General features: G+C 39.4%; 1 protein-coding gene and 1 non-coding gene across 13 annotated transcripts in view; both read left to right on the top strand.

The window, feature by feature from the left end:
- ULK4 (unc-51 like kinase 4) overlaps positions 1-13,541 on the top strand; it is a 674,194-nt gene that overhangs the window by 528,959 nt on the left and 131,694 nt on the right. The window contains exon 38 of one of the 12 annotated variants that reach the window (XM_072651424.1): positions 11,909-12,019. The exons of the other annotated variants lie outside the window; for them this stretch is intronic. Coding sequence (XP_072507525.1) covers positions 11,909-11,995 — 87 coding nt within the window. The 3' untranslated portion in view covers positions 11,996-12,019. The remainder of the gene's footprint in view (positions 1-11,908; positions 12,020-13,541) is intronic. 12 annotated transcript variants of the gene reach the window in all.
- LOC140497901 (U6 spliceosomal RNA) lies at positions 7,786-7,889 on the top strand. Its single transcript, XR_011964907.1, has one exon. It is a non-coding gene; the product is annotated as a U6 spliceosomal RNA (small nuclear RNA).

Below are 13,541 nucleotides of genomic sequence, written 5' to 3'. Positions count from 1 at the left end.
GAAGTTTGGGAGGATAACTAATGTATTGGATCACACAATCGAGATTTTAAAATACCTCAGTAACCTGTGGCAATAGGCCCAAACTAACACTATTACATTTAATGGGGACAAATGTAAAAGTCTGCTCTTAGCTTCAAAGAGCCATCGGCAGGGACTCAGAAGACCTGTTCGAACAGTAGTGGATGTGAAATAACCTGCTGGGCGGGCAGGCTTAGGCTAAACCAAAAATGGGCTGTAGAGCTGACAAAAAAGGCTGACGTCAACTTAGGCTAATGGAAAAGAAGTTCCTGTCAAGCTGAGACAAGATAAGATTCCCACTGTTCTCTGCACTAGTTCTGCAGAGGATTGGATTTAATTCAAGGTACCACATTTTAAGAGATGTGTTGACAGGCTAAGGGTGACCAGTTTGGTGAAGGGTCTGTAAGTCATGACAGTAGTAGACAGATTAAAAGAGAGAGAATGATGGGGGGTGATGGGTAGGGAGAGGGAGAAGAAAAGGGAGAGGTAGAGAGATTGAGTATGGAGAAGATAAATCTTAGAGTGATATCAAAATTGTTTTCATATCCTTGAAGGACTGCCATGTGGATGAAGACTTACTCTAGATAGCTCTAGAACAGGGCTTCTTAGCCTCTGTCATATGATGGGGCCCTCTGGCAGTCTGATGAAACCTGTGGAGTCCTTCTCAGAATACTATTTTTAAATACATAAAGAAACCAACTGTACTGAAGTACTATTATCAAAATGTGGTTGTTGTTTTTTTTTTTTTAAATTCACACACTATTCCTTCTTCTTGTTGTTGTTCAGTCATTTTAGTCATAATTGACTCGTCATGACCCCATTTGGGGTTTTCTTGGCAAAGATACTGGAGCAGATTGCCATTTCTTTCTCCAGTTCATTGTACAGGTGAGGAAACTGAGGCAAACAAGGTTAAGTGATTTGCCCCAGGGTCACACAGCTGGTAAGTGTCTCAGGTCAGATTTGAACTCAGGTATTCCTTTTTATTTAATTTTTTATTTTTTCTCAACTACAGGTAAAAATAATTTTTAACATTCATTTTTTTTTTTTTGGTTTTGAGTTCCAAATTCTCTCTCTCCCTTCCCTCCCCCCTAATTGAGAAGCCAAGCAGTTTGATGTAGGTTATATGTGTATGGTCACTCAAAACATTCATGTTGTGTAAGAAAACAGACCTAAAAAAAAAAGAAAGAGAGGAACAATTTTTAAAACGTGATTTGATCTTTATTTGGACTCCATCAGTTTTTTCCCTGAAGATCATGGATAGCGTTTTTCATCATGAGTCCTTTAAAATTTTCTTAGTTCATTATTTTGCTGAGAATAGCTGTCATACGCAGTTGATCATCATGCAGTATTGCTGTTACCATGTACAATGTTCTCCTTGTTTCTGCCTATTTCACTGGGCATCAGTTCGTGTCTTTCCAGGTTTTTCTGGAGCATCTTGCTCATCATTTCTTAAAACACAATAATATTCCATCACAATCCTTTGCCACAACTTATTCAGTCATTCCCCAGTTGATGGGCACCCTGTATTTCCAATTCTTTGCCACCATAAAAAAGAGCTTTTATAGATATTTTAGCACATATTGATTCTTTACCTTTTTGTTTTTCTCTCTCTAAAATATAGACCTATTAGTATTGCTAGGTCAAACGGTATGCATGTTTTTATGTGCATTTATATTTGATATACCATTGGGCATATGAACTCAGGTCTTACTGACTCCAGGCCTGGTTCTCCATCCGCTGTGTTACCTAGCTGCCCAAGTAGTTTCAGGGAGTCAGATTTTGGCTCAATAGAAGGAAGATTTTTAGTAATTATGACTGTTCAAAAATGGAATGAATGTACTGTCTTGTAAGGAGTGAGTTCCTTGTCTCTGAAAATGTACAAGCAGAAATTGTACCTTATGTCAGGAATTTAGGAAGTAGAGTTGAACCTGTATGAAGAGGGGTAGCCTGGAAGAGTGAAGGAAGCATTGCCCCTGGAGTCAGAAGATCTGTTTTCAAATCTCGTTCCTCACACTACCCTACAATATTGGGCAAGTTATCGTCCCTGGTCTTCAGTTTATTCATTTGTAAAATGAAAATATCAGACAAAGTGACCTCTGAGATCTCTTTTCAGCTCCATAGATCTGTGATCCTATGACATGTGCTACAACAGCGTGTCCCAAAAATCTCAGGGTAGTTTAAAGCTGTGAAGACTTCAGACTTCCCTAAGACTTTTAGGGCACACTGAATTGTAGGTAAGCCTTGCTGTTCGACATAGCATTAGCCATTGGCCCCAGACGTTGGTAGCTGTTTCTTCTATTTCCTGATGCTGTCCCAGTGGAACTAATGTTCTTTTTCATTGTGTGCCCATCTCATCTCTTTTGAATCAGTATTCATTCCCATTCCCCAAGCATTTAAACACCTATCATACACAGAGGACTGTGGAAGTCTTTGTCCCTGCCCTCTTTGTGATCATGTAATTAATCACCATTTGACTACAGTCAGACCAACCAAATGTTTCATAAATGCTTCATTTTGAGATATTCCATGCACTTCAATTAATGGTGTGTGCTGTGTGCAATTCACTGAGCTGAGCCAATAGAAACCAAAATCTAAGTGAAGCCGAGTCAATATTGATTAAGCACCGAACTGTATGCCAGATGTTGTATGCTAAGGGCTGATATGTAAAAACATGCTTCCCCTTGAGGAAATTATAATTGAATTATGGGGTCTGTAGCCTGAGCTCCAATAAGTGTGTTACAAGATAGACTTGGAATAAAGGAAAGAAGGGAGTCTGGCAAAGTGCCCTAGGAAAATAAGGAGAGGAGAGGGGGAAGAGCAGAGAAGGTGTGATGGAAGAGATGGTTCCCAAGCTGGGCTTTGGAGGAAGGGAGGGATTTTGTTAGGCTGTGACCCGATGGGAGTTTCTCTCTTCTCCAATCCAGCCTTCACCCCATTGCAAAAATATTCATCCTAACTCACAGGTATGACCATGACTTCCTCAAAAACATTCCATATTTCCCCACTACTTCTAGGTTTTTAAAAGTCCTCAAAATTCTGACTCAAACATAAATCTTTCTTTAAAAAAATGTTTTTATTACAAATTTGGTAATCACCATCAAAATTAAGTATAATAAATAAGCTAAATATTATAATATAAAACTATCTTCATTTATAGTTTATTCAAGTAAGAAATGCATGCATTATCTTTCACAAGATCATAGCGACGTTTATTTCCAGATCTTTTTCTGATATTTTTCTTGCAAGTTGTAATTATAATAGTTGTGACTGATACAGAGCATTAAAGTTTACAGTGCACTTCTCATATATCTGGTGTGTATATTGGTCTAATTCTCCTTTCCCAGTTCTGTCATTTTACATAGTTCCATATTTCTTTATATTCTTCATATTCTTCATGGCACCGTAATATTCCATTATGTTGATATTATTAATGCACTCTAGCCATTCCTCAAGCACTACAATATGCATCATTTATAGTTTATTACAAATAAAACTCATGTTAATATTTTTGTGTAGTCTCTTTTCCATTTATTAACATCTTCAAGACTCAGTTCTAACAGCAGGATCATTATGTCAAAGGGTCTGATCAGCTTTGTAGCTTTGTTTGTATTTTGACAGATTTACTTCCAAAATAATCATCTCTATTCATAGCTCTTTCTTCTAGAGCTGTGAGTGTATTTGTTTCTCTGTAGTCCCAGCAACATTGAACATTATCACCTTAAACTGTGTTTGCTAATGGATATATCTCAAGAGGTCTTTTAATTTTTATATTTATTAGGAAATTTAAGCCTTTTCAGATTTGTTTTTAGGCAAATGGTAATTCTTCAAAACCTACCAGTCCATATGCTTTGACCATTTAACCTTCTGTAAGTAGATCATACACTTATAAAATTTCTGTCAGCTCTTCATAGACTTTGGATGCCAGATCTTATCAGCTACATTTACCACATATATTCTGTTCCTAATCTATTTCTTTCCTTTTAGTTAAGTACTTTTTTGCTGTATAAAACCTCATCATTTTTATATAATCAAGTCTATCTCTTTAGTCTTCTAAACTTCTTCCATATGTTCAATAGATAAACATTATTCTACTTTCCATTATTGTTATAAATGGTATCACTTTTCATATATATGTTTTCTATTTCAATCACTGATACATTTGGAATTTATTGTAGGATATTGTGAAACATTTAATGCCTTACTTTTCTTTCTAAATTGCTATTTCTGTTCCATTTCTTCTCTTTTTATTGAGTACCAGATCATTTTGATATTACCACTTTATAGCATAATTTGAGATCTTTTCTTACCTACAGATTTTTGAGCAGGGAAATGGCATACTTAGACATATATATATGTATACACACACACACAATTATTTTAACATTTTATTATTTTAGTGTGAAAGACCAATTACAGAGAGGAGAGACTTGAGGCAGGGTAACCATTAGGTGACTGTTACAGTTGTTCAGCTGAGAGGTGAGAGGAGAGATCTGGGAGCCATTACGGGGATGGAATTGGGAGAATGGGATGTGGGGCAGAGGAATAAGTCTTAGAAGGTTCTAAGACTTTGAGCCCCGATTAAGTTACTAGGAAGAGAGTGAAACCATCAAAACAATTTAGCGAGAAAAGTGTCAGGGGTTTTGGTGGGGGGAAGGTTCAGCTCACATAGTTTGGAGTTGCAGGGTGACCTCCAGATGAAGGTATCTCTGAGGCTGTTGGAGAGTCAGGGCTAGAACTCAAAGGAGAGCCAGAGGCTCAATGAATAACCTCAAGAGGAAGAGAGGTAGGGATGAAGTTGTGAACCTGAGGAAGAATGGGAAGCTTAGAAATGGTCCCTGTGGGCACCGTGATAGGAAAGCAGGTGACTGTGGAGCCCGAGAGGCCCAGGGAGCTGGGGTGGTAGGCTGAAGAGTGGTGGTGGCCTCCCGGGATGAGGCCCTCTGGGAAAGAAAAAGGGGCAAAGGATTCAATGTCTTGTTTTATCAAACTGCAGGTAATATAAACAAAGGGACATAAATACCTCCATGGAAAACATCTTATATCTCTAAAGTACCGCAAACATGACTGAAAGAAAACTGATTAAAATCACTCATCAGAAAGATTCACTTTTGCTCATTTTTTTCCTTCAGAGAAGCACATTCTTACTTGATACAGCCATGATACATTTTCTTCACTACTTAAAGTTAGATGTGAGTTTCATTTGTAGAAGGCACTTGCTCTATATTTTAAAGTCGTGCTTTATTTTAATGTTATTTTCAGGTCAATTTTGTGACATCAAAAAACTGAATAATTTTATTTTTTTTAATAATTGGAGGAATTATATATGATATTATTGGGAAGTATCTTGTATTCAGAAAGCTAATCAGGGTTATTTGAAGAATATTTTTGGAAGCGGTATTAGGTTATTTAATAAACATCATAGAAAAAGAACCAATATTTTAAATTGCTTCATTTAGCTACACAGTAAGCATAAGTTTCAACTTCAACCATAAACATGCTATTTTAATAAAATAAATATGTAACTTTGAATCCTTAAGTATTTTAAATTTTTTAAGCAAATAAATTTTTCTTCTCAAACGTGTGATAGTTGATAGTTTCAGACATTTTTATTGGAGGTCCTTATAGCCAGCTGGTCCCTGTGCCTATGACAGCTTTATATACTTTTTCTAAGGATCAACAGACAGTGTGGGGTAGTGGCTAGAAAGGTGAACTGTTTATGTGCCCTGGATCAATTCAGTTCTCTCAGTGTTCTAGACAACTTTCTAAAACCATTCAGCTAAAGATTTGGGGGATGAAGAGAGAGGGGGGCTCACATCTATTTGTACTTTCCTCTCCTGAAAGTTTCTTCACCTAAGACTTCTCCATACCAGTGGAATCAAGAGTTCTACTCCCTATTCCTCTCCCTACTATATTTAGGTAAAATATAAGATATATTTCTCTCTCTCCTTCTCTCTTTCCCCTCTCCTTCTCACTCTTTCCTCCCCTTTTTCTCTCTCTCTCATTCTGGCACCTCTGGTGTGAGGGCTGCTCATCCACCTTTGGCATCCTTTGGCATCCATCTGGCATCAACTCTCATCTGTGGCTCCAAGAAGCTGTAGCATGCACAGAGGCCACACCCTGGTAAACCATCTCAGCAAATGGACTAAACCAGGTTGAGGGTAACTAGCAGACCTCATACCCATTGGTAAGTTTGGTGGATGTCTACCCCAAACACGTGAAGACTTTTGTTGGCAGAATAGGTGAATGAGAACAATTTGTTCCAACAGCTGAAACAGTCACTGTCAGACGTCAAAGACACCGAGGCCTTCACTGCATCTTGGGGCCATCACCAGGTGTCTCAGCTTTTGTCCTGCCCCTGGACTTTGATGACTCTGGGAGAGAGGGTAAAGCTGACGATTTTGTGCAACTCTGCCTCACCCACAATGCCAGGCATCACCTATGACGTCACTGGTTCTCTTCAAAAATGAAGGACAAACAACCATATGTATATGTGTATGTATGTGTGTATATGTATATATGTGTGTGTATATGTATATACACACACATATATACATACATACCCCTTCACATATACATGTATATGAAGTATTATAGAATTAAAAGGTATTCATATTCCAGAATAAAGTCCTCAGTTTTTAATGTGTAGACTTCACTGTACCTTAATTAAAAGTATGTTTATATAAATTTTTTAATGTTTGAAAAAATTATCATTAAAAATCTGAACTAATATAAACTTTCTGTCAAAGAATTTGATATTGCTGTGCATAGCAACTGCAAAGGACCAAGAGGTTTAGGATAAAGACTATCAGGGTCCAACTAGGAGACAGTCTTGCTTAAAGTTTGTGATATTGAAGGAAAGGCCTTCATTTTAAGAGGCTTCTTGAGTTCTTAATCTAATTGATAACAAGCCTAGACTATAAGGGCCTACAAAGAACATAATTTTTCCCCTTGTATTCTTATTTCTCGTACTGTAGTAAGCTGAGATTCTAGATTTCTTATTTTGTTGGTTTTTTTGATGTGTTTTGTTTTTATATCACATTCATTTATGCATGTTCTCCCTGTGTAAAGAGCTTTTCCTTGTAACAGTGAGAAGTTTTATTTCTTTTTAATCAGCAAACCAAACAGAAGATGCGACATCGTGCCCCTTCCCCTCCCCCCCCAGTTAAAAGGGACAGATACTTTCTCGTCTCTTCTTCAGGTTCAAACTTTGTTATTATCGTTGTATTACAGTTTTGTTTTGTTGCTCTTTACATTGGGTATATTACTTTCCTGGTTTGGCTTCATTGTTCTCTGCATCACTTCAGATTAAGTCTTCCCACGTTCATCCAAATTCTCATTTTCTAATAGAGCAGAATATTCCATTACTTTCATATATCACAATTTCCTTAGCCATTCCCCAGTTGAGAAAACCCTGCTTGGTTTTCAGTTCTTTGGTATGACAAAAAGTGTTTCTATGAATATTTTGGTGTTTAGCGAGGACTTGTCTTTCTGACTTTGGAACTCTTGAGGAATGTGCTTAGCAATGCATTCTCTGGGTCAGAGATGATGGGCATTTTAGTCTCTTTTTAAAGCACAATTCCAGTTGTTTTCCCAAACTGTTAGGTCAATACACAGTTCCAGCAGCAGAATATTAGAGTCTGTCCCATCTTTTGTCACCTTTACCAATTTGCTGGCTGTGAGGTGAACCCCAAATGGTTTCAATTTGCATTTCTCTTTTTAGTGATTTGGAGCAGTCCTTCCTATGATTGTTAATAGTTTCTTCCTCTTGTCCACCCTTCAGCAGCTCATATAATAAAATTAGGATGTTACAGAGATTAGTGTGGACCCTGCACAAGGATGGGATGCAATTTTGTGAAGCTTACCATATTTTTTCCCTGTTTCCCAACCTTTCCAAGTGATCAATGTCAAATACTTAGGTCATTTAAAAAAAATAATTTGCAGCTCTCCTTTTGAGACTTGTTTGTTCACAGCCTTTGATGTATTGGAGATGTAGTTCTTGAGGATCCACAACAAGGCATTATTTTCCTTTGGGTAACAGAAAACAGAGCTTCAATATTTAGATTAAGCCTAATTGTGCTGGATCAAATATACCCCTCTTTTTCTTCAATATTACATCAGTGAACCATGAATGGCATTAGAGAGTTAGATTCCTATGGAACATTTTTGTCACCCAGTTTTCAAAGTAACTGGACTCAGCAGTGATAGCAAAAGGAAATGAAAATTGACGGACTCTGGCTCACCCCCTTTCTCTGAGCTTCTGGGCCAAAAAAGAGAACCAGCAAATTCAGCCCAGGTCTTTCCTTTCATTCCTCTGTCCCTGAGGAATGAAAGTCCTGTGAGTTATTCTGTTTCCTTTTTCTTTTCTTCCCAAAAATGCCACAGGGAAAAGGAATAAATCAGATTAAAAAATGTTCCTCTTTTTTTCTTTAGGTAGTATGATTAGATTGCTAGCTTCCATATCCATTTCAAGAAGAGCTTTGGCGTGGTGGTCCGGACTCATGGGGCACCTGAGGAATGAAGGCCTTAGCCAGAATGCTGTCTGTACCATTTGCCTCCTTTTCCTTTTGTGTTGGTGTCTAAGCTCATGACAGGCTGCCACATACTGTCAAGATATCCTCAGAGTTTTTCTTCTTTCCCTTTCTTTAGGACAGCTCTTTGTCCAGCTTCTAAGTAGAACATAAGTATGTCAGGGAGCTAACTCTGAGCCGTGACTCTTCCTTTGTTTCTTGGTCTCCCAAGGACTTTGGGTCTCTCACGTTCTGTCTCCAGAATCCACTGTGTCTCTAACATAGAATGTGTTCACTTGTGCTCAGTGGGCCTGGTGTGGTGTGCAACATCCTGAAAGGGAAGTATCACTCCAATTAGTGTTCTCTGCTGCATTTGCTTCTGGAAGGCCTGCTGCTGACTTTTAAAAATAGGACAAAGGAACATTTGCTTAAAGTTTTGGAATACTTTTTTGTTTTTATCATGCTTAGATTTGTTAATGATTCAATAGTCAGAATTTTTTTAAGCAGTAGTTTTTAATAACCCTTCTTTTTCCAACATTTTGGTAATGGGTCTTAGTTTAACCAGTATACAGGTCACAAAAGGAAAAACTGAGAAACCTAAATACATCCTTAGCAATACTGAAAAGGAGAAATACTAGAAACAGACTAGATAGAAAGTCCATGCCAGTGTGTTTCTCCCAAGCACTTCTCTCTTTTTCTGTCATCTCCCTTTGTCTGGATGATATACAGACAAAAAGACAATTGTCATAAGGCCCTTCTAGCTTAGTGCTAGGTGAAGGGAAAAAGGAGCATGTACTGTACATTATGTATATTTTTCATAGTTTTTCTGATAGGATTCAAAAATCTCGTCAGCTTTATTTGAACCAGAGTATAAAATGGATAAACAAGCCTTGACTCAGCAACATTTCTCCTAAACACAAAAGGAGCTCTGTCGGCTGGCATCCCCAAAAACCATGGATCAGCCTTTTTGTATCTCAGTCAACCCTGAGCCAAACAGTAAATAGAGCTGCTCATGATTTATGCATGAAAATAGGTTATCCCATCTGGCCTCCCTAAGTCTCTTGACCCTTTCCTAACTCCTTCGTTGCTGCCAGCACATAATCCCCATTCTCTGGGGAGTCAGGTGCCTGTTTGCCAATTACTGGAGGTATCTCTCCATTTCCCCAAGGAGCTTCTGCTGTCTTGTTAGGCTTAATTACTTGACCGAAGAGAACAGGAGCCTCAGGTATCAGTCTCATCAGTGACTCTAGGACTTTGTGGTTACCTGGAGCAGGGCTCTTAGGCTTCTGTTGCCTGGCATCTTGATGGAAGGGAACTGAAGCCTGGTGGAGGGTGGCCTACTCCATTACCATTACATTGGCCTGAAAGGAACTGGGCTGCCCATCAAGGCCACAGTGACATGTAAGAACACTTGGAAATGGTGTCATTAAAAGTCTCAGCAACCAATTAGTAGTATTCCTCACCTGTAAAAGATGGAGATTGAACTAGATCTTAGAGAGTTCTTAACCTTTTTTGTATTGCAGAATCCTTTGGTAGTCCTTTCTCAGAATAATGCTTTTAAAATATAGAAAACTAAAATACATAGGTACAAAGGGCACCAATCATATTGAAATAGAGTTATCAAAGTATTTTTTTTAAGTTTGTGGATTCCAGGTTAAGAACCTTTCTAGATTAGATGATCCGTTAGGTCCCTTTCAACTGACCTTCTAGGCCAGTCTGCGGTATCCAGGCATTACCCAGGCTACTGGTTTTCAAAGCCTTGAATCTACATCGTAGCCCTGTTATAAAATATTCACAAATCAAGGATCAGATGACTCTTTAAGCCCTCAAAAGTTTTCTCAGAGCAGTCTTTTTTTAAAAAAAAATGACCTCCTTCTTTAGTAAATGAAAGTATTTGACAATTCATTGCTAATGATCAATTTTCATTCATTAATGTGACTGTTTTTTAATATACAACAAAGCCATTTAAAGGTTCAAATGATTAAGCCGCTTGTCTCTTGGAGAATGAAGGGCAAATAAGAATAATTAAGCCACTGAAAGTTCATTTTACTTCCACTGTTATTAGGAAACTCCTTCTACCAATACAAATCAGCAATTTAAGAGTTGCCTGGGGCACTAAGAGGTTAAGTTAGGAATGGGGAACTTGAAGCCTCAAGGCCATATGTGGCACTCCAGGCTCTCAAGTGCGGCTCTTGGACTGAATCCAAACTTCACAGAACAAATCGCCTTAATAAAAGGAGGTATCAGGTTCCCCACGCCTGGGTTAAGCCATTTGAGGTGGGGGCTATATGGCTACTAGATGTCAGTGGTGGGACTTGAATCCAGGTCTGTCCAACTCTGAAGCCCACTGTCTGGCACTCCATCTTGCTGCCTCTCATTACATTTTAGATGTGGAGAAGGACACCACCCCTGTCACCACAGAGGGAGACTCAGACAAAGCCCATCCTAGAGAACTGTGCTGTGTCGCTGTTGTTTGTCCTTTGTCCTCAAAGAGGACCATGACATCAGGGAGATGATGTCATGATTTGGAAATGATTTGGATTTAAGTGAGGCAGGCTGGTAAAGTCACTAGCCTCACTCTTTCCTCGGGAGCCATCTGGGTCCACAGGTGAGATATAGATCAAGACAACTAGAGATGGTCCTGCCTACGGTGGGAGACCTTAGCCTTTTCAAGCTAAAGTCTTTAACAGGTCTCAGTTATACTGAGACAAGCAGGCAAAGCCAATAGTTTGTCAGAACTCAGATCTAGACTTTGAGGAAGTCTATGATGTAGTTGATCTCTATTTGGAGAGCTGCTATGGTGTAGGAGGCCTGGGCCTGGGAAGGTCAGGCAGAGATAGTAGAGAGAGATGAAGTTTTGTGAGCAGGACAATGACACGATCAGACCTAAGCTGTAGGGAAATCACTTGGGCAACCTGAGAAATGAAGGAGAAGGGACTGGAAAGGAAAGAGAGTGGAGACAGCAAGAGCAGAAGTCTGGGTGCAGGGGGACGAGGAGCTGAACCATGATGGTGGTTGCATGAGTGGGGACAAGGGGACCGGCAGACAGATGTCATAGAGGTAGAGTCAGCAGGACCTGGCAGTTGACTGGATATGTGGGGTGAGGGAGACTGAGGGGTCATTGGCAGGATAGCTGTGCCCTTGGCACTGTAGATAGAGCATTGGACCTGGAGGTAGGATGACCTAAGTTCAAATCTTGCTTCAGACACTCACTTCACCTTTGTCTATTTCCATTTTCTCATCTCTAAAATGAAGATAATAGTAGTACCTAACTCCCAGGTTGTTGGGAGGATCAAATGAGAGAATATTTATAAAGTACTTAGCACAATACCTGGCATATCGTGGGTGCTTAATAAATGCTTCCTTCCTTCCTTTGCAAAAAGCAAAAAGGAGGAATGACAGGAAGAAGGGAGTGTTTGGAGATTGATGAGGGAAGGAAGGAATCTAAGGAATCTTGGCCAAGATGCTGAGAAGGAACCCAGTGTTATCAAAAGGTAACTACTCATCTGATAAGGTAGGAGTCTACAAAATTGTTAATTAGTCGTTCTAAATTAAGTATTAACATTGAGAAGTTGTGACAAAGCATTTTAGACTAAAAGATGAGGGTTATTTATCAACTGTATCAAAGGGGAAACTAAACTCTAGGCATTTCTCTACTTAGTATGTAATACTAATGATAAAAACGTTGATATAGCGCTTTAGGATTTACAAAATGTCTTACAAATGTTTCACAGAAACCCTGGGGACTAAGTACTGTTGGTATTCCTATTTCACAGATAAGGAAACTGAGGCAGTCAGAGGTGAAATGACCAGCCCCAGGTCACACAAGAAGGAAGTGTCTGAGGCAGGATTTGAACTCGGGTCATCCCAACTTCAGGCCCAGTGCTCTCTATCCATAGCACCACCAAATTGTCTTGTTCTTCCTCTGATATAAAATTTAGAAGCATTTATCAACAACTCGACTTTGGAAGAAGAAAATACTGTAGACTAAGGGGGTGTGATGTGATTCAACCTTCAAATGGTTAAATAGTGGAAGAAGAATTGAACTTTTCTGCTGGGCCCTAGGTGGGGTGCCGAGCTAAGAGTGGGGTACCCCAAGGTGTGTTTATGGGGTGGGAAGAGGTGAGATTAGATCATCTCTGAACTTCCTTCCTTCCCTGGAGTTCTCATCTCTGATTCGCCCTTTCACTAGAGCTCTCCTCATCTGTACTCCCCAGTCCCCTCCCAGTACTTTGTCCTAAACATGGCAAACAAGTACTGATAGGCAGATGGGATTGCATCCTAAGCCCTCCCTCCTTAAATCTTCTCGTGCTTGACCACACGGGATAGCGATTGGTTGTACAAGACCTGCTGGTAATTCTGGAACAGTTTTTCTTACTATTATATCAGATTGCCCTGTTTCCTCCTGAAATAGTGGAGAAACACCCATCCCTCCCAGACTGGTCTGTCTGTTTCTTTTTTTTTTTTTTTGAAGTCTCACCATTCTACCTTAGCCTTCTGTTTGCCACCAACACCACATCTTCTTATTTTTATCTCCCTCAGAATCTTGCATAGAGTAGGTGTTTCACAAATATTTGTTGAATGACGTGGTGAGTGAATGCCACTCAGCTCCTCCTTTCGGATGGTGCTCTTTGGGGCCGATGGACTACAGTTGTGCCACTGATTTGCAGAGCAATTCACAAACCACCCCGGTCCTCACTTTCCTCATTTGCAAAATGAAAGAGTGGGAATGGATAGTTATTAAGGGCTCTTGTAGGCCTGAAATATGTTATTCTAATTTTCCTGGCTCCACTCCTTGAACTTTCTTTCCTGCTCTCTGTTGTCCACTCTTGCTTCCCATGATAGTCAAAGAAGCCACGTGTCACAGAGCATTGGGAAATGTTCAGACCAGGATCAAAGCACCTGAAAGTAGCTGCTCCTGCTTCACTTTGATGGCTCTGCCAGGAAATATCACCCTCCTGAAGTCACATGTCCATTTCACCTGTAATATGTTCTCCATAGATAAAAAGGTGCCTT

Source organism: Notamacropus eugenii, chromosome 3 (genome assembly GCF_028372415.1).
Source record: "Notamacropus eugenii isolate mMacEug1 chromosome 3, mMacEug1.pri_v2, whole genome shotgun sequence".
Classification (NCBI taxonomy): domain Eukaryota; kingdom Metazoa; phylum Chordata; class Mammalia; order Diprotodontia; family Macropodidae; genus Notamacropus; species Notamacropus eugenii.
The sequence above is the reverse complement of the archived record's forward strand: the minus strand, read 5'-3'. Positions and strand labels throughout refer to the sequence as shown.